This window comes from Ammodytes marinus (assembly GCF_949987685.1).
Source record: "Ammodytes marinus genome assembly, chromosome: 9".
In the NCBI taxonomy this organism is placed as follows: domain Eukaryota; kingdom Metazoa; phylum Chordata; class Actinopteri; order Uranoscopiformes; family Ammodytidae; genus Ammodytes; species Ammodytes marinus.
In genome coordinates this window covers 8,479,115-8,501,025 of record NC_137213.1, presented here as the reverse complement: position 1 = coordinate 8,501,025, position 21,911 = coordinate 8,479,115, and the positions used below count along the sequence as shown (strand labels likewise).

The following is a 21,911-nucleotide window of genomic DNA, read 5'->3' as shown; positions in this document are numbered from 1 at the left end:
TAAGACAAAGTCGCTACATCTGCCACCCTATAAAAGCAATAACTTTCCAAAAAAATAATTAAATCGACATCATTTTAAGAGGACCGTAAAATCTTTTTCAGCCCTAAGGGTGTCTTTAAACTAACAGATCAACATCTTTTAACTGAATTTACATTTTCTTCACCACATCTGTCTCCACCATCCCTTTTTACAGCTACAACTCCACAATTACAACCTGATGTGCTTGAAATCATGCTGCCTGCACATTTTATTACTAAAAGTCAAGTCAAAAAAAGCCATGTAAGGAAATGTGAGACCCATGCTTCATTAATCTTCAAATGACTTGCAGGTTTGTTCCGGTCATTAGCGAGGATATTGCTTTGTCAGTGCTGGAGCTTACAAGGGAAGTAGGAAGGAAGCTGTCCTAGCCTTAGATGTGTTGCTTCTTCTTTTTCTTTCACTCTCCCTTTGAATACAGTGACACATCACATCTGTTGCTGTTGTATGTTTAGAGATGGAGTTTAGGATCAATATCTGGGTTTGGCCCTAGGTCTTGCTGTAATGGATGCTGGCATGTTCTTGGAAGTTGACAGCAATGCCCGGAGGGAAGAGGAGATCCACCCTGACCTTATGAGTGTTGTGCTCCGTTACACTCCTGATTGTTTGTCTGTCTGCACTTGTCCTTGTTAGCATGTGAAGGCTCTAGAACCCACACTCACAGTTGCACATCTTTTTTGGGGGTCTGAATTGGGAGAAAATGCTGCTGCTTCTACAGTTGGAACGATTAGTTGGTCAACGAAATAACTTTGTGAAATTGACCGTCCTGCCCTGTTTGTATGTACCACTAAGTGCAAGAATGTCTTGCAGGAGAGACTGTCGGAAATGACTGTCCAGACATTGGCTCAGTGTGATGGGAAGCAATGATAAAAATCAGTGTCATCTTTATATATCCATAAGCAGTTGTTGTTGTAATTAGCTGTAGACCCAAGGCGAACACACTCAGTGCCTCTGACAAGAATGCTCTATTCACTTTGGCACTCAATAAGCAGCGCCATGCCTGCAATAAACACATGCTTCTGTGCAGTGGGTGGACACGGGTTGCACTCAGGAGGGAGGTGTGGGAACAGTTCAGGTTCATGGTGTCAGTAACATCAGCAGGCTTCAGCACCTTTTTGAATATGCGGTGAAAATCCGCAGTGTCCGCATTGCAATTCTCTGTGGCAGCCAATTCTACTATTGTAGCAGGTGTACATATTTTGAAACAAGTGGGTATTTTAAGTTAATTTTAAGTCGGTGTTGTTATCTGCAGCAGCATCTGAACTTCTTTAATTAGAGTGTAATGGCCTAACATAATAGGGCAATTAGTTAACGAAACAAGTCCTTCCCCCTCCAAACAGCCAGCTGCAGCCCCAACAAGCATTTATTTTAGGATCCAAATGAATTTCACTGATTGCCCCCCTGGACTTAATTCCTGCATGGTAAATTTGAAGTAAAGTGTGTGTGTGTGTGTGTGTGTGTGTGTATGTATGTGTCAGTGGGTGCACTTAATTAGATTTGATTTGACAGCGATCCTGAGTACTTGACCTTTGACATATGACCTCCAGCATTTAATCAGTTCATCATTGAGACAGAGTCGACATTTGTGCCAACTTTGAAGAAAATCCCTTGAACTGTTCTTGAGATCCAAAAGCTTAACGGTTCATCCTTGAGTCCAAGTTTGAGTTTGTGCCAAATCTGACGAAAATCCCTCAGAGTTCTTAAATAATGTGTTCATGAGTCATAAGGTCACAGTGACCTTGAACTTTGAGCCTCTAAATCAAATCACTTCATCCTTGAGTCACAGTGGACAGTTGTGCAAAGTTTGAAGAAAAATCCCTCAAAGCTTCATCAGATATCGCGTTGCCAAGAGTGGCCTGGACGAAGGTATACGTACCTAAATAGAGAACATGGTGACAATTTGCCCAGTGTTGCTGTAAAGACTACTAAGTATTTCCTCAACTTGCTTGATGTCTTCTTCACAATTAACAATCTCAACCGGTCTGAAACTGAAAAATCTAAGTCCTCGAGGCCTCCACGATGTATTTTTTTGCAGCTGTTGTAGCCTTGATGTGTAGTAACATTTTAGCAATCGCGTTGCCTACAACATAGCTGAGTAGGGTACAAGACAAAGCTCCATTACTCTGCCATAACTTTAGCCAACTGATGTTGTGTTTACAATTGTTTTTGTTAAGTAATTTTTATGGATTTTCCTGAAACCATGTATCATTGTGACCAAGATACGCTGATATTGAATTATTTTCAATTTCAACAGATTAGACCGATATTCATTGGTCTTGAGCTTTGCGCAGTCGACACTATCTAGTCAAACAATTGAGTGGAACTAAAAACCTAAACCACTTAGATTAACAAACATAAACCATATCATACTTATAACATAGTTTTTAATGTCCTTAGAGTTATCAATTGCTGTTATGAAGAAATACAATAGTAAAGGGGAAAATGCAATAGTGCCTCTCAGACAATAATTTGTCTCCTATAAATGTGTCGACGTGTTCGGCTTTTTGTTGGACAGCACTTGTTTTGATGCCCGCAGTACTTCCTCTCAGTACACTGAAAAGGGCGGTTATATGTTAATGGTTCCTTTATTGGATCCCCCATGTGATTCTAATCCTCTGAATTGACAGACAAATGAATGGCATCCTGTCTGCGTCGCTCGTCTCGTGTTAAACATAACTGCAGGGCCTCCACTCAAGCGGCAGCGGTCATTGTCCCTGGCTATCAAACACCCATTAGGCCGGGCGCCAGTTGCTTGTCAACTTCTGACATCAATCTCACCTCGTCCATCCAGAGAGTTGACGCTGAGTGACACGTTGAAGGACGGCTTCTCATTCCGCTGCATGAGTGATGTTTTGGTCGACCTCCTTGGCAAATCCTTATTGTGGATGCACTTTTCTACCTTTTTCCTCTCATGCACTCACTTCCTCGCTTTCTCTTGGCTCTTTTTGTTGTTGGGTAGCCATTAGCCATATGGTGGCAAATAGGCACAACAATTGTTTGCAACAAAACAGAGGCTCAGGATGGAAAGCGCTTGAATTTGAAAGGTTGTAACTCTGTGAGCACGTCAGGGGACGAGGCGAGGTAGGAGGGCTTTGGCTTGGCCGGCCTCTCGAAGTGACATGGGGGGGGGGGGCCTTGGCAATGTCAGGTTGTAGAGACGGACGAGGATTTGGAAGAGTCAAGTGCGGCTGAAAGGGAAGTTGTTGGTGGTCTGCAGAGTTGCAGCAGCTGCCCCCTGAAAACAAACGGAAGAAATAAGGCAGACAGAGAGAAAGCAGAGGGAGGGGGAGTGCTGGGGAGTCCAGTTGAAGGCGTGCGGGCTCCTCACTTTTTTTTGCCTCCTTGCTTTAATCTGTGGGTAGAAAGAGTTAGGGAGGGGGAGAGAGAGAGTTTGGCTGGAGCCCATGGTGCTCCAGACCTCCCCCACTTTACTCCGGCCAGTTTAACTAGAAGTTCAGCACCCCCCTCCTTCTTGTCCCTGGTCCTCCACTCTCTCCTGCCCACTCGCTCTGTATTCAGCCTAGGTGCTGGAGTGACAACGAGCCATTCATTGTGGAGGTAGAGGGAAAAGACTGTGGATCTCTCCTGTGTCTTTTTTTTCTGGGGGGGGGGGGGTTGGGAAGAGGGGGGTTGTACGGCAGAGGACAAGGAGGGAGGGTGTGTGGGCCCGTATTCCCGAAATGGTGAAATACGACATATATGAAAAAAAGGGGTGGCAGAAAGAGAAAGTAAAGGAAGGAGAGGGGAAAGAGAGGGAGGGGAGGAAGGGGAGCGAGTAGAAAAAGTAAGAGTGCAAAGGAGGGAGGGAGGGAGGGATGGATGGATGGATGGAGGGAGGGGAGGCGAGGCAGTGCTGGAACCACAGAAGGGAAAGGGAGGGGGTAGGGGGAGAGAGAGTGGGCTACCATGCCGAATGAGCAAGAGAGGCGGAGAGGAAGCAGAGCTCCATCAGATGAAATGAGGTGAAAGTAATTCAGGCATTAATCAAGCCAGGGCAAAAAGGGAGGGTATACTGTGTTTTCTCCCCCCCACTTCTTTCGCCGCGGAACTGAAAGGCAAGGTGTGAATGAAGGAGCCTACAGTGGCCAGCAGAGAAGCACCACTGGGTCACAGCGTCAAATCATGTCCGATTCGAACACCATTGCTGCTTGCACCGCAGACCAGGTCAGTTCAAGCTGTCATATTGTTTTTCAGTTTATTTTTTCTTTGTTTCTTTGTTACTTGTTTTTACTTGCGAAGCAAGTGTGCTGATGTTCTTGCTTATTTGGTTGCGCCTTACACCGGCTCAAGCATGCCGGAAACGTCTTGTCAGAAGACTTAGAAACAAGACTTCTAGGTAGTAGGGAGCCTGAATGCACCCCAAGTTCCACTCAGATGTATATTATCTTTAGATCCTCGTTCGGAAGTAGTTAGAGGAAGTTTCTAAGAGCAACCGAGCCGAGTGTGTGTGTTTTCTTGGGACTATCAAAGCAACGATTGTTTTGCCCGGAGCTGCCTGGACAACGGTACAGGGTCCTGAAAGAATTGAATTCATCAAGACGACCTATTGTCTACGCCGCCTTATTTTTCGGTGATCATTCAGGGGGTCGGTGACGACTCAATACCCCCCGCACCACGTGAGGAGGGGGACGCAGCTCTTTAAAAACCAGACCACGTGTGGTGGCCCTGAAAAGTTTTTAGAAGTAATTGCAGTGGGAAGTCCGGGCTGTGCTGTGAGAGAACGGGGTTGGTAAGGAAGTGGGCTGGTCCGCCGTGTGTGTGAAAGAGAGTGACAGAGTAGGAAAGCAGGAAAAAGTGTCCAGAAAAAGAGCCGATATTTATGCCCCCACCTCCCAACCCTCCAGTCCTCCAGCCCTCCTCCCCCCCACAAGCCACTTTAATCGCACACTTTGGCACATACACCCTTTGCTCTGCTTTCTTCTTGTAACCGTCGACTGCCTTAGAAACACTTTAAAACAATTAAATCCTCTGATCTGTTTGAGATAAGATATACAGTTATTTCCTTGATGGCAGGTAGAGACAAAAAGTGTGTGTGTGTGTCTTTGTTTGTTTGTTTGTGTGTGTGTGTGTGTGTGTGTGTGTGTGTGTGTGTGTGTGTGTGTGTGTGTGCATCCGACCCTGCTGCCGGCTTATGTTGTTAGCCAAGTCCTTGTCTCCTGTTTCCGACTGCTACTGTCAAGGCTGAGTCAGCTTGCTATAGCATAGGCACAAAAGTTTTAGGAACACAAAAACATGCCAACACAACAGTTGCTGGAATTGCTCTCAAAGGCACATTTCGGGGATGGGTTGTGGGCGGAAAGGTTGAAGATATTTAGAGCTGCACGATGTGAATGTGCATCTGGCATCACCACATGCACGTGTGTGTGTGTGTGTGTGTGTGTGTGTGTGTGTGTGTGTGTGTGTGTGTGTGTGTGTGTGTGTGTGTGTGTGTGTGTGTGTGTGTGTGTGTGTGTGTGTGTGTGTGTGTGTGTGTGTGTGTGTGTGTGTGTGTGTGTGTGTGTGTGTGTGTGTGTGTGTGTGTGTGTGTGTGTGTGTGTGTGTGTGTGTGTGTGTGTGTGTGTGTGTGTGTGTGTGTTTGTTTGAAGAATGAGAACAATTACCCTAAGCACCAATCACATCTGACAACTCTACAATGGTCCACATGCTAATCTGCTGATGCTGGACAGTTTAGATTTGTTAACACACACACTCACACACACACCATTTTTCTCTCCAAAGCTTTTGACTGACTGGACTGTGTTGACTTTACATAATTGCAAGTGGTGTGCAAAACAGTGGAAATTCTGGTTCATAATTATTGACTGTGATCAGAGGAATCTTCTCTTTATTTGATATGAAATATTCCTTTTCAGTAGCGGTGGAACAGCTACAGACTGGAGACTTGCTTTTGTAATCTGTATCTGTACATATTCACAATCACAAGATGTTATGGGTGTTCTATTCAGAAACCAAATGCAGCTTGTTAACAGGGTTTTGTTGAATTTGATAATTGTGTATCACCATTTTTGTTGGAAGTATGTTTTGTGTTTTGTTTTTATCTTAAATGCTGGATGAAACTTGCAAGCTTTTATTTTTTTCATCTTGGTGTGTCTATTTTCAACTCACCGCAAATATGTAAAAGTCTTTGTTGCTTAATTTATGACATCTTTCTTTGGTAAGAAATGTGTAATGAAAGCATAATGCCTTCAGGTCCAGCTTTGTCACGAGGTAACGGATATGATCTCAACACTTCATTAATGTAAATTGTACTGTACATATAATTATACCTTGTTAATTCTTATTCAACCAAACAATTTTACAAGTTTGAGGGGACATTTAAGTTTATTTTATTTAGACAAGAAGCCTTTGAGTTTGGAAGGGTCGGTTCTTTGACCTTAGTCCGTATATCAAGAACATAGTGTACACTGGTTTATTTAGTGCCCTGTTTGCCTGGCAGTAGGGGCCTCTTCTTTTTGAAACACAAAATGCTTTGATAAATCAGTCTTGTGGGCACGGTACTTTGACTGAATTTGTCAGTCGTACGAAACCCAGGCAGGATTTGAAATCCTTGGTAATTAAAATGTTCAAAAGAAGGTCTGTTGACCGAAACGTTGCCTTACTTTGAATATATTGTCAGCTAGAAAAACGGGACAGTTTGCGGAAGTTTAAAAAAAATAGTTTTACAAAACCTAGGGGATGAAGTAAACATTTAGTTGCGGCATACATCCAGTCCTTGAAGGGGGGGGGGGTGTCTGATGAGGTTGTTGTCACAGAGGTGAAGGGAAGGGTTACCCCGGAATTCCACTGGCTGCGGGTGCGGTGTCCAACGGTTTTGCTCCGTGCGCTCACGTGCGGCAATACCCACCGGCTCCGTTTTCAAACCAGCACGGCCAGCTCCGCTGAACTGCTGGGGTCGCGGGAACGAGGAGTTCCCGTGGTAATAAAAGTGACGGGCGATCGCTCTTGATAATATGATTCTCCTATATGGTATTTACACAACAACGAACGCACGGAAGGTTATTGTTCCCATCCGAACGAGTAAAAGAACAGTGGACATGCTTGTATGTGTGTGTACTGTTTTGAGAATGTCACCTGCAGTGAACACCGAGTGTCTTATTTTGAAAATTAACCGGAGGTTTTATTGTTTTGTCGGCGTCTGTGTTCCTGTCTATCTCGATGTGTTCTGTGCTAAATTGATGCGGTGAGCTCCGGCATCCGGCAGAAATAGAAGCAGTGCGTATTTCACCGGAGAGCTGGAGCAGCAGCGGAGCAGAGAGACGGCGCAGCGGCCGTGGTGGAAACTCACCCACTGACTGCTCTTAATTGTATTTTTGTTTCTGCCGTGCTGGAGCGGAGAAGGACCGGAGACGCAGCCGGTGGAATTCGGCCTTTAGTCTCCAAAGCTAGAATTTGAACGACTAAAAATGTATGAGATTTTTCATTGGCCTTTTTCAACATATTGTCTTTTTTGTAAAATGTCCCGGTAGAAATCGATGTGAGTCAGTACCTTTTTGGGCTGATTACTGTGGGTTGATTACGGTTATGGCGCTTGAAAGCTTTAAATACATTTATTTTTTTTATATTTAGAATTGCTTTGAACATTTGGGAACCCCAAATACTTTAACTGCCAATTACATCCCACCTTCCACTCCACCCAAACATTTCCTTGATTTAAATACTAAACACCATTATTCCAATCTCCCAATATCCTGTCTCAAAAGTAGTTTTTTCTGACTGGCAACACCTAAACAAATTCCCAACACGATCAAAGCCCCGCTCTAAAATGTCCCTTTTATATTCCATGGGTCAGGTCCTCCCAGCGGTATAGAGCGACCTCACCATGTTGAGACAATAGTCTGAGGTCATGTGTGAATTCAAGGCATGCTTGACTAATAATTGGAGTAATAAGGAGTTAAGAAGGATCTGGTAATTGCTGAGTGAGTACTGGCGATTGGCTTTGACATTCGTTTACTGAAATAAAAAGGATCAGATCGGATACCATTTCCATATCCAGACAAGAGTCATTGCTTTCACATTGTGTGGTTTAGGGAAATATTTAGTATTTCATTACTTGATTGTTCACATATTTGAATAGTTCAAATTGTATTCATGTTAACTACGCATATCCATGCAACCTCCATACACCTTGAGATTATAAGGATAGGTGTTTAAGTGTTACAATGTTAGCCGATTCTCTGGGATAGCCATAACCTGAATAAAACAAATGGCTTTAAACACAGTATGACCCATGATGCTTGCTTTGACTTTCTGGGTCATAGGGTGAGCTAAGAAGCTAATGAGGCCGGTTGCATAGACAATTAAGAATTCTGTTGAGGCATTCATCCAGAGTGCCTTTTCTGATTTTGGCTCCTGTAGGAATGTACACATAGACATATTTAACTAGACTGCCCTGCAGGCTGTCACAGTGTTACTATCGGTTTGGCAGGGTGATGCAAAGTTGGCCTTTTTTTTGGGGGGGGGGGGGGGGGGGCAGGAATATGTAAGGAAAATACACCTTATCAGGAAAGTGTTACGAACCTGAATTAAATGGACCTGACTGTGAAACATGCATGGATGTCATAGATAATGTTATGGTAGCTGATAATATAGAGTTCAGTACATTACATCAAGCGTACAAAGCCAGCAGGGGCCCATGCGCGCGCACACACACACACACACACACACACACAGTCCATCTGGGGGCAGGTGTTGCAGTTTATGGAGCAGAAGTGCAAAGTAGCTGTGTTTACTCACTGCACCAAGGCTTTGCAAGCAAGGGAAGAGACACATGTGGAAAACAGAGACAAAAATAGATATAGAGACTAGAGTATATGTTTGTGTGTGTGTGCGCCCCTTGTTCATTTCTCTGTGTTGGGTCCAACCTTCGGTCTCCCTTTGACTTCACTAAGTTAAGCTTCCGGGCTCGCAGCTGGCTCACAGAGGCACACATTCATACAACGCAACACACAGCAAATTGACTAAATATGCACGGTTGGGTGGATGGAGAGTTGCAAGCTTGACTGATAGGTTAGAAGAATTAATCATGGATAATGGCTAGCCGGAGAGGTGGATGAATAGATGACCAGCTAACTGTCTTGCTGAGAGGAGAGCTGGGTAGCTGATAGGACTAGCGAGATATGTTATGAACTGTTTGTGCGTAAATGCAATTCAGAATCTCTGAAGGGGGAGAAATTCCAGGAGCATACTTGTAGCATTTGTAAACAAAAATGGCGTTGGGTTTGAGGGCTAGCATTGTGAAGTCGGTGGAGCTTCAAGTTCTAGAAGTTGGAAGCTGTATTATAGTTGTATCCTTGATGTTAGACACACATTAGACTACTGAATGAGTTGACAATGGCATAGGTTTATGTTTACTTTCTTTGAGAAATTGTGTTTTATCCACAGTTGCTATGGAAAAGAAGCCTTCCAGAGGTCCACATGTGAACTGTATTAATTGAAAACTCTTTGCTGCTGCAATTTGGAACAACACACCCAGCCCATAGCAGCCAACTTAATTGAAAATGTACACAGAATCTGAAAGTGGACACATTTAGGGACGAGTTAAGATAAGTTAAAGGAATACTTCACCTATACGGAACCGGCGTTCTATCATAATAAAATCGCTATTATTATACAATGAATGAGGTTTTCATTCCCTCAGTCTTTCCTCAGTCTTCCCTTGGCCCAGCTGTCCTGTTAATCCTACTCCTACATTTTTACTAGTGTGATGTCACGCTAGTAAAATGTAGGGTTAGACAGTGAGACAATAAAACACTCTTTCTGCCTTTTCTCAGGCTAGGATGAACCGATTTAAAATGTTTGCACATTTATACTACATAGGATCTCAGAGTTCAATACACCTTCATATTCCCACCGGTGAAGTAGGTCTTTTAAATTAAGATTGAAGAACATGTATGGTGTTGGAAAACTGGAACTAATTTTAATGATAAATTACTATACTGAAAGAAGAAACCAGAGGGCACTTCCTTCAGAATGTGCTTCTCACCATGGGGGCGCTAAAAATGCTACAGGCAAGAAGGACAGTACAGGCTGTCTTTGACTGGGGGTTCAGGGGTCAGAACTTGAGGTGGTTAAACAGCCTTCTCTTGTATGTCTTAAAGGCTATCTGATCATTTGTATCGGAACACTGTCACTTTTGTTTCACAATTTGTTGCTATTCCTGTCTTAATGATCCCCTTTCATACGCAGTAACAATCTCAAACAACTGTGAAATAGTAGTTTGTTTCCTAGACTGAGCTAGATCATACATTAACTTGACTTTTTGGCCATACACTCGTTATATAGCTGCCTGTGCTGCTGATGTAGGTTTATGTCGATTCCTTGGTCTGGAGACTGTTCTACGACAGACACTATCAGACAGACAGTATGGCACAAAACCTTCTTTGGTTGCACATCTGTCATTTCGAACCAGAAGTATCCCACACACCACCTGAGTGCCACTTTTTCTGGTGGACTTACTTGTCCACCGTTGCCAGTTGGCTGCATAGGGTTTATCCAGAATACGATTTTGATTTGAAATCCAAGAATCGCTCAGCTCTACCCAACACTGAGTATGAGCAGCTCCAACCCCTCATTTATTATCACTACAAGGCTGTTGAGAGTCACTGTGTTTACATGCCTGGTGTTAAGGAAGAGGCCATTATCTTTGAAATCATTGGAAAACCATAGAACATATTGTGTACATAATATGGAAAGATGGAGGGGGTGGGGTTGTGAGTCAAATGCACATTTGGTTGGGTGAAACAGTGGTAAGTAGTAGCCCAGCTAGAGTTACCCTCCTCAGGCAAAAATACCCTATTGAAGAATGTTTGGGTCAAGGGTGAACTGCCTTCAGTAGCATTGTACAACCTGAAACCTTTAGCTGATGGGATTGTGATTTACATGGACATTGATAGAGCTTAAATTCCATTATCAGAACCAGTTTAAGCACGTCTTTTTTAATTCTGACATCAGGCCAAAAGAAGGAAACACTTATATAACAGACAGAGAGATTGACAGATAAACCACTGAAAGCTATGTTTATGTCCGAATCAACCAATTCAGGGTTGCAAACGTAGTTAAGGTCATATCTGCCATCACACAAGGCATTTCCACATCGATAAAAGTTTATTCAGGAGCCCTTGACCTTTGATTGGACAACATTGGTTTGGTTTCCCATTTATTCAAGTTCCTGGAACTCTCATTACAAACCGGAACTAACTAGACCATTGTGTCAAGTTCAAATCTGCCTTTCTCTGTGAAATGGCAGTACGCCATCTTAAATTCAGGCTAGTGAGGTGCTAAAGAGCAGTTCCAGCACTATGGGGTTTTAGTATGGAAGGTTGAGAAAGAGGAAGACCCCACTTGCCTTTTTGATATGTACTAAGAGGCAAGATGGGAATGAACACTTTCACGCACACACATCATCATGCAAAACTGCTACCAGAGGCGAACCGCACATAATGAGAAAAGTCAGACCAAGGTTTTTTTTGTATCTGCAAATGGCAATGATTTGTGGAGAAAATGTCCTTTTTTATTAAAGAGGACCTATTATACTACTTTTCTGGTCTTAATTTCTTGTTTTACACTGCTATAGAGCAACCTGACACGAATCACATCACAAAAAACTATGTAGATTTTCGGGAAGCTCTTTCTCTTATTTTGGCGATCCAGCACGTCCTGTCAACACTTGAGTGTGTGTGCTTCGGCAATCTCCGCTCCCTCCGCCTGTGCATCGGCCATCTCCGCTACCCTCCCCCCCTCCTGCAAACCCCAATCCGTTGTGATTGGTTACCTTCCTTCCGGAACACTTTCAGTGGCGGGAAGCGCGAGCATGGACCTATAAGGGCGCGAGGCAGACGCGAGGCAGACGCGAACAGGGAAGTGACAGCATTACCATACATGGAAACATCCGCGTGGTGACTTCACAAAGTTACATGCGACGTCACAAAGTTACAAAGGGTAGACCGCTTTGAACACGTGACTTCTCGACTGGCTAGAATAGTGTTTAGTGCTCGGCACAGACACCCCAGACGGTCAGCAGGGAATACGTCGAAATGCATGTAAGTCATTATTTGATAATTTAGTATGGTTAAGCATGACTATGAATCATCATAACAACGTTTATAGGTCATAAAAGTCAAAAAGCATCATAGGTCCTCTTTAAATATAATTCTCCCCTCTGAAATTCTAAAAATAATTTATGAAATGTAATACTGTACATTCCTAATGTTATACATATTTATGATTCTCAATGTTGCATTTTGTGCACTCAACAGCTTTTTTGTTTGAAATGGGAAATCCATTTGGAACCATCCTCCGTTGCAAATAGGTTTTGGCTGACTTACTGACATACTCACCATTGTTAATATGGAGGTGTTCAATTGTTTATTGTGATTGTTAGTCAGTCAGAGTGTGTGGGAGTGTTCTTTTTGCTCTTTTTATTTATTTTTGGTTTCATAGAATGAATTGTGTAGTCCAATATATTTTTCCATATCAGGAGCTAGAATGAGCCCACTTTTCCGGCTGTCTGGTCTCTGCTGCATACCAATCATCAAATGGCATCTACATCTTTTTTTCATCATCTTTTCCATATGTTGTTTTGACTGGATACGTGTGCACAAGGAACAGATAGTGATCCGAAATTTGAATAACATGTTTATATGTCATAGTAGCCATATCCAGGTTTCTTTTCACACAACATAATGACTGTCACATATTAGGCAAATGCACCTTTACATGTTTTTTAATCATTCATATGGGTCCCCGTCCCGGATGTCTAAACTCCCAAAGTATGAGAAAAACCACCCTCTCTCTTTTTTTGCACCTCCACCTTTTAAAACCTGTGTTCAAAAACCCCAGACAGATTTCTCTCTCCTTATGATGTCATAAGAGATGACGCAGATAGATAGATACCCTGAAATCTAAGTGGCAGTTGGGAGTCAGGGCCAATCAGAGCAGACTGGGCTATTTGGAAGGCGGGCCATGTCTGATCAGCTGTTATCAGTTGAGTGCGAGTTGCTGCTCTAACCTTCTAACATTTACAGTGCAGTTGTGCGACTTTTCAGAAAACTAGGGGAAAGTTTAATTCTGAAACGAGGTGAGGAGAAAAAGGCTGATCAGGTTTATTCTTCAGCTTTGTCATGGATTTGTAGGAAGCAAAAACCTGGGGAGAAAAGAGCTAATGATGAGGCTGGTTGAGGCAGTATGCTCACCATGTTGGCAGGGAAAAATGAGGGGGAAAAGGTTGTGTGTGTGTGTGTGTGTGTGTGTGTGTGTGTGTGTGTGTGTGTGTGTGTGTGTGTGTGTGTGTGTGTGTGTGTGTGTGTGTGTGTGTGTGTGTGTGTGTGTGTGTGTGTGTGTGTGTGTGTGTGTGTGTGTGTGTGTGTGTGTGTGTGTGTGTGTGTGTGTGTGTGTGTGTGTGTGTGTGTGTGTGTGTGTGTGTGTGTGTGTGTGTGTGTGTGTGTGTTGGAACACTCTTGTTGAAGCAGCGCACTTGTGCAAGGATTGAGGGCATCTCTACACAGATGATGCTTGTTAATGCTGAAGAGGGCTAAAACATTTAGGAAGTAAAGGACAAAAAAAAGAGAGATGGAGATAGATGGACGATGAGTCTGATTTGCGGTGCGTAGTTGGGAGGGCGAATAATAAAGCAGATACAGTAAATGTGAGCAAGTCATCAATCATAGCAACAGTCACAATTCATGTGCTGTTAATCAACTGCTGGAGGATATCAAAAACAATATTATACGTGTTCGTTGATCGGATATATGGAAGGTAAAAAATAAGGAATGTCTGAAAAAAGTCTCCGAGTTATAATTGTTGTTTTAATATAAATTCACAGGATTACAGAATGCAAGTCAAGAGCATCAGTGACAGTGAAAAAGAGAGACAGATCTTCTCAACATCAAGATCTATATACAAAACTTAAAAAATTTAACAAGACTGATGATTGGATAACTTGTGTCATGTGTTTAATTTGGTTCCTCTTCTGGCTGACGTCATCTTCTGGACTTCTGGGAAAGAAGCATGATAGTCTAGACTATTGTCCTCGAATGTATCAAAATTACAAAAGACTGGTGTTTATAACTATATTCATGTCTGGTTCTTATCGTTATCTCTATGGGAAATGTATGACTGGGCTTTTTATTGCAAAGTCATCTCTGCCTTGCAAAATCCTTTCTCATGAGTCTGGAGTGAGAGAAAAATGAGAGAGTTTAAATCAGGAAAATAATATATTGATTGTTTCTATTGATTATCTGTTGATTAATGTAAATTAATAAGGGGGGGTTATAACGTAATTTAATTAGATATAGGGGGGGCATAATATCAAACTATATTTCCTTACAAGGAACACCGGTAGAAAATGTTTCTTTCATGGATTGCATAGTTTCATCAAATCAATTCATTAAAAATCCACTACGACTGAAAGTTACAATCTTTTTTCCTAGGATTTTCTCGATGATGTCATGGAATATTGCTGCTTGAACCCAGTGTTCACACACCATTTGTTCTAATGGTCTTCTGGATGCCAGTGCTATGTCCATGCACTTGCGCATGCTGAAACACATGAGCGTGTGTGTGTGTGTATGTGTATGTGTGTGTATGTGTGTCTCTCTCCCTACATGTGTGTGTGTTGGGATGAGAGGGATGCAGGTGAACAGCTTGCGAGGGGCCAACAGTTCCGCAGGCCAGTCTCGCGCATCACTTGACAGCCATACACGATGAAGGCCTACGCACAAATGAACTTGTTAAGCAAATGAGTGAACAGGCGAGGGAGGGCGCAGGGCTGAGGGTTTGGGGTGGGGGGCGGTGCACGCGGCTGCGGCAGCTCCAGCTCCAGCTAGACCTGCCCGCCTGTCTTCATACATCACTGCCCCTCGTCCCTCTGTCTCAAACTCTTTTCTCTTTCCCCTTTCTGTCACTCTGTCTTTCCCTCAAAGAGCTCTCAGTATCCCTCTCTATTTCAGCCAGTCTCTTCCCATATCTCTCTCTCTCTCTCGCGCACACGTAATCCCATTGTTTTATTAGAGAACAGCCTATTTCTGAATTGGATTGGGGAGATTATCTTCACTATGCTTCGACAGGGTGCTGTCATCTTGCACACGCCGACAATGGACAGTGGAGGAGACTATACGAAAAGATTGCCACTCTGTGTACAATTTGAAGCTCTTAACAAAACTGTAATGATTCACGGTATTGACAAGGATCCTGCATGTAGCCGATATACACGGGACACGACTGAAAATCCAGTGACAATTGTGGAATTTGTGATAATTTTTCCCGAAATGAAACTCTCAGATCATAGCACCTGAGCGTACACACCCACACACAAACATAGGATAATCTATCACACACACAAAAAATAACACATGAACATTTTCATACCCATATTCTTAAGTGGAAAATCACACAGTCCCACACCTACTTCTCTGTCAGTGCAGGAAAGTTTCAATCTCTGTTGATTTTTGACGTCAAATTCCCTCACCCTCCCCTTTGCCCTGACGGTCCACACCCTGCCTTCCTGGCCCTTCTTCGCCCTGCTTAACCCCGGCCCCCCTCCTTTTTTTTTCTTACAAAGAAGTCCACACAACTAGCCCACCTCCCACTCCCTCCAGAGAAGGTATTTGAGGATTCCAGCCTAAGTTTTGTGCTATAAGTAACACGGGGCACAGAGAAGTCGGTCAGTCGTCTGGCTATTGGGACTATTTGAGTGGCTGATGCTACACTTGCATCAAGTTCCTCACCATGGAAACATGTGTCAAGGTAAGAAGCTGGTCGATGACAGCTTAGGTTCCTAACAGGTGGATGTAGCGTGGTGAAAGTAGTGTCTATTGATCTATACATACAAGTCCTTCAAAATAACTATGGACCACCTGTAGCTTGAGTAAAGGCTTCTTTAAAATGTGTAGCATCAGTTCCCATTTGTAGAAAAGGTACCTTTTTAATCCTTGTGAGCTCTTGTAATTGTAGATTTAGTTTCCATCTATTTCATTGTGACTGAAGACGTCTTGTTTTGCATTTGTGCTTCTGCATTACAAACCTAGTATCCATACTGTTTACCTAAAGGAACTGCAGGTCTGTTTTACCACCATGAAGTTGTACTGATTTAATCTCCTTCATCACTAAGACCCTGTTTCCACCTGGCATTAATATGTGGTTTTTAGGATCCGATCGCGCTAACTACAGGTGGAAACACGCTCAATGCGCATTGAATGCGCATTGAAATTATCCACATTCGGAGGTGGTTTGAGACCACTTATCCACATACCCATTAACAGTGGAAACGCGTATGCGCATCTCATACACATTAGGCCCCGCCCACTCAACTGCGGCGAGTGACTGGGCGGAAACGCGTACTCATTCACGCGACAATTCACGTCATAAGAGCGCACCGTTGCAGGTAAACAGACAACAGAAAACATTGAAGATGGAGTGTATAAGCGGAAATGATGTACGAGCTGATTTCCATACAGCGCGGGGAATTCGAATCCGGATCGCAAACGCGCATAGAAGACGCATTGTTAAGGCCAGGTGTGAACAAGCATATTACATTTACATATAACGATCGGATTCCTCAGAACCACATATTAATGCCAGGTGGAAACAGGGTCTAAGTCTGTTGCCTGTTTTAGCTCACTAGCATGCAGACAGACTGATCTGTTTTGCTTTAATCTCTGAAAATGTCTCTCTCAATTGGTGGATTAAAACCGTATTCAAACACACTGTCTTTAACCTACTGTAGGTTAAACAGATTTCAGTTAGGATCTGGTATCGCAATCGATCTCTGAGAACACCTCTTGAGTAACTTGCCATCAGGTTTCACTTCCCCAAGGGCAGATGTGTGGAAAGGCTGCTGAACAGAGGGAAATTGAGTAGCTGGACTAGAGAACCTTTGGAGGTTATATGCACACTGGATAAAAATAATTCTCTGATTATGAACTGTGTTTGTGATGTTTGGAGGAATCTCTTGATTGTTGCTTGATTAATCAATCTCAATGTGTTATCAGTGAAAGTATAGGGGTTGAATGTACTCACTGTTGGTAGAGCTGTTCACTTGTGATCACAAATAATGCCTTTTGTAATGCCAAGCCTATACATGAAGACTTCTAATGGCAACATTATTTGAATCAAGTGCATCTGCAAATGTTTAAGTTATGCAATCATCCTTAATCTGTTTCAGGTCAAAAACACACCTGGATTTTGATCTTTCCAGTTGGGATAAGATTAACTAAGCCCCGTATTGCACTTGATTTTACCTACTATCCTACAGCTGCTCACATACTTGCCTAGTACTGTAGCCTATATCGGTCACTCCTGTACCATACTAGAATATCTCTCTCAAGATCGGGCCCTAATTTCCAATAAGCTTTTCTTTTTCCTTAAAGAAACTACGCCACATATTCTTTATTCAGGGTCTGCTGTTACCCTTAATGTACATCCTGTTATCCCGCAATGTTCATTGCTTAATTGCAACTTGTGGTTGCGTAATTTCAAAGGATGTGCTTAACCAATACTACGAAAGCAGGGTGGTATTCATGCACACACAGGGGCACATACTCTAAGATGTGTTTTTGTGTCAAGTATAAACTCGAAATGGGCCTGGCTTGCTGAGTTACTTTCTGAATGTATGGTGTGATGTAACCTGTAGGTGACCCCCTAGCTACTGGGCGGCCATCTATCCCACCCTTCATTTGAATGGGCTGACTTTCTCTCATCCTCATCTTCCTCCTCCTCTCTCCTTTCCCGACACCCCATCCATTGGTTTCAATTAATCAGCCGTGGAGGGGATTTATTCAGCCCCTGCCCAATGGGATCCTTTGGTATGTGGCCCCAATGGTAGCAGGTTGAGAAGCCACGGTCTACACTGTCTTTAGGCCGATTACTCTCACCTCACAGCCCACTCATAAAGAGAGCTTTGAGCGGCCTGTTTTTGGGGGGATCCGGTGGGCTTTTTGTCCCATAATAGCCGAGTGGATTCAGTGGCTGCAGACAGACATGTTTACTAAACTCTGCCTAGGTGGAGTGAGGGAGATTACGTGTGCCACTTTGAATTACTGAGGCCTGCGGAAAGTCTTTCAAAATGATAACACGTTTTTGCTTGTCTCACAGGGAAGATTACTCTGGAATGGGTGCTATTTTGAGCTAATTGTTTTTTTGGACATAAAAGTCAATGGTGTAAAAGAGTGATATAAAGAGCTTTGATTAGTTTTGGATGATTGGTGTCTGAACATAACTGAAGGTTGAGCCAAATTGAGTAGAATCCATGGGACTAAATTAATCACTGGGTGCTTATGCTTTGACAAGGTGCAAAATGGGCAGTATTCATCTGAGGATGTCAGCTGAATAACTGAAAAGAGACTTAAGCCTCTTTCACTATCACTAGTGTACTGTAAGCGGTAAGTGTGAACTTACCCATAGTCCTATGTATGGGTCAGCCGGGCGCTGGACATATCGACATTGCGGGAGTAGCCCCTGACCAGAAAAATACAAATGTTCTAGGCTGAATGAGGAGTCATAATAAAACGACGAACACGATGAAAATGTCTGAAACTTGAGGGATGAAGAGATCTGCTCTGTTAAATAAACCTGGATCTGACATGTTTGATACAGTACTTCCTCTTCAAACCCCGTTTTTAATGTTTTTTTTTGTTTATTGAGGTTTGTCTAAAGCAAGAGAAGTGCTTGCATCAAACTGTGGTCCTTTTGACCTTTGGCAGAGCTCTACATAGCCCCTAAAATACAGCCAGGGTGCAAAGAGATCAGATTGCTGGAGCTGCCCATGTGAATGCAAATGAGTCCCTGGCTGCATGAAAGGTCATCTTTGTGGTGTCTGCAGGTATCATGACCATCATACATCTTTATTTCAGCAGCGGTACCTAAAACTGTCAACTTTTATTGTCAACAAATGTGTTTCCTACTCTTTAAAGCAGAAGTTATAGGTTCTTAAAATATGAGCTATGTATTGAGACATAGACCCAGACATACACATAGTGATTGGACTTTTCTCCTTTCAGTGTTTGGACTGGATGTTTCTATAGTCTATCTTGCCAAGACACTTTCTGCATCTCCTTCTCTAATCACCTTCTTTTAACTCCTACTTCTTCCCACAATCAAGATCCGTCCCAGTTCAACATCGAATATGAGTTTGCCAATTCATAGTGCCAAAAGCACTATTACCATGTCCATGTTATGTATGCTATGTCTTTACAGAACAATGCCTGTTTTCTTTGGATGTACTTTGGTAGGAGGGCGTTGTTGGATAATTCATAAATCTTCTTGTCTTAGAACATACTGTAGGAAACTTCTGTTTATATTGATGGCTTTTATTGTCTAATGATTGCCCTGGTGGTTTTCAACTAGTGTGCCATTGCCACAGTGACTCATTTTTTAAATTAGTGTATAATCCCTTGTAATAAGGTGTTTAAGTAACTATCTTCTTGTCCTTAAAGGCCACGGTAGCTTCTGTAAATACTCTGCACGGGAGGTGTAGCAACGTAATGTTGCAATCTAGAATTTCAGTCTCTGAATTTATAACATTAGCTATCGCAACATTAGCACAGCAGCTCAATGGGAGAGACTGTCGGCTTTCAACAAGTTCAATTTAGGGGATATCTGATTCCTTAAGCTTTAAATGTCAGTCATGACCAACAAGCAGGTTGTCATTATTTCCATATGGAAAACTACTAAGTAGAATACAATACTAAGTACACTTGTAAATTGCATGATTTGAATAATGATTTGAAATCACAGTGATGCAGTTATCACCTCATGTAAATTCAAAAAAATAGACATATGACTTATAAAATACGTCCAATATTACGTCTTATACACTTTCTTATTATTTGGGGATGAATGTAGTGTGTGTGTTCAGTAGTACTCGCCGAGAGCACCTTAGAGACATCATAGACATGTTAAAAGATAAAAGGGTAATTGACAGGGTAAGGAAATATTTGGAAATGTCTATAGTATATAAATATCACACCCCTACCTCAGCATATAATCACATTAATAAAAGAAATAACAATATTGCTCAATTCTTTCAAAGAAAACAACCAGCAATCATTTATCTGTTCTCATAACCTTTATGTTCCATATGTGGGTATCTTCCTATTAATGGACGTGTATTGATACAATTTGGTTTTGCTTAAAAAATCAACTCAAACTTCCATTGCGGCAGAATCAGGCATGTGCGCACAGAGAGGCGGCTTCCCCCTGAGAGAGAGAGCAGCAAGCTGTCGGTAAAATGCCATCGCTCTCTGGGAGGTGTCCCTAAAGAAGATTCTTTCAGACAGGAAAAAGGACACGTACAGTCAGCATTTGCATGATATTAGCAATTCAGAATTTTTAACAGGCCTTTGGAGTGCACTGCACTCTACCGTGTGCCTTCTTGTTGCGATTGTATGAAGAATTTTAGAAGCTCAGAATATGCCCAAACTACTTGTGCGAGAGATGCTTAACATTGAGGAACTTTTCAAAATGTAATATTAATTCCAGTACAATAAGTTCTAACATGTCTGCCCTTTTTTGTACATCCTCCCAACCACATTTGTTTATTTGATCCAAAATTCCCAGGAGAGGAAAAGAAGGAAACATGGCCTGAAATGTGTGAGTTGCCAACAACTTTAAGGACGTTTCTAGTCGTTGCTACACTCCAGTGGTCAGTGTCTCTTGCAGACATGGCGGCTGCAGCTGTGTGGAGATGTCGGTTTGAAAGGTGTGTGCTGCTGTCCGTCAAATTGGTCCTCTGTGTATGGGTGTCAACGCATGTGAGGAGTTGTGTGTGTGTACGTCCTCAATTGGTGTGTCTGTGTGTGTGTTCAAACTCAAGAGAGTCTACCAAGGTGAAGCCCGCCATCTTTGGACCATGGGAGGAGGGGGGGTGAGAGGAAACACATGAGGGGAATAGGGCATCTGGAGTAATGCTCAATCACCTTTACTGCAAGACCAACACCAGTAACTTTGATTGTATTCATCTCATATTACAATGTTTACAAACCGCTGAGGTTGTGATATCCTCCACACCGATGCTTCTCTTGCTTTCTTTAATCAGCGCTCTTGTTTCACATTCAAGCATCCTCACACAGGCATGGTTTCTTGTGCTCAGTGACCAGCTACATCATAGACAACTCAATATAGGCTTAATGGAAATCAGTCATTTCTAAAGGGTTACTCATTCAAGCAATTACAAACGGTGGAGCATTTGTTCCTTTCACATTACACCCGTAAGTCTTTGTAGAGTGACATCATTTTGGGGTAAATTGCACTGATCCCACCTTATGTCACTTCCATTCTGAGCCGGCACAACACAGATCAGCGTTTCCCTCTTTGCATTCACTTCTTAGGCACTTTGCATTCACTTTGTAGGCACTGAGCTGGCATTTATTCAAACCCGTGCAATAATGGTTTACAGAACGTAGTGAATTACTTGTTTCCCCTTGTCCTGCTGCCTACAAGGGTGTACTGTTTGTGCTAAACATATAATAGCAGCAGGCCTTGACAATATTGCTTGTACCTCAAAAACAGATAAGGGAGAAAAACTGGACAATATTTCACAAAAGAAACATTACATACAGTACAGTATAATACATATTTACCATATTGTTGGTCATTGGGTGGATGGATTAGGGCATTCATCTAATCACAGTTCCTGTCATTCTCATCAGTCAAGCAGCAACATGTTGATGGATACAACCAGTCAAAAGGTACAGACACAAATGATCAATTTCAATTTCCCTTTAAACCTTGACATTTGACATTCTACAATAGCATCACAAGTATTCTATCAGTGATTCTTGAGAACCGGGACAAAAGGCCGTCTTCCATATGTAACTGCTGTTATGTTTAAAACTAAAAATATTTAAAATTGTAGATGTTATTAGGGATTAAGAATAGAATGT

General features: G+C 42.5%; 1 protein-coding gene across 2 annotated transcripts in view; it reads left to right on the top strand.

The window, feature by feature from the left end:
- Positions 1-21,911, top strand: part of slc6a9 (solute carrier family 6 member 9) — a gene marked incomplete at both ends in the record, with an annotated part of 59,655 nt that overhangs the window by 11,285 nt on the left and 26,459 nt on the right. The window contains one exon of one of the 2 annotated variants that reach the window (XM_080034470.1): positions 4,159-4,200. The exons of the other annotated variant lie outside the window; for it this stretch is intronic. Coding sequence (XP_079890596.1) covers positions 4,159-4,200 — 42 coding nt within the window. Of the gene's footprint in view, positions 1-4,158; positions 4,201-21,911 lie in introns of those variants that run through there. 2 annotated transcript variants of the gene reach the window in all.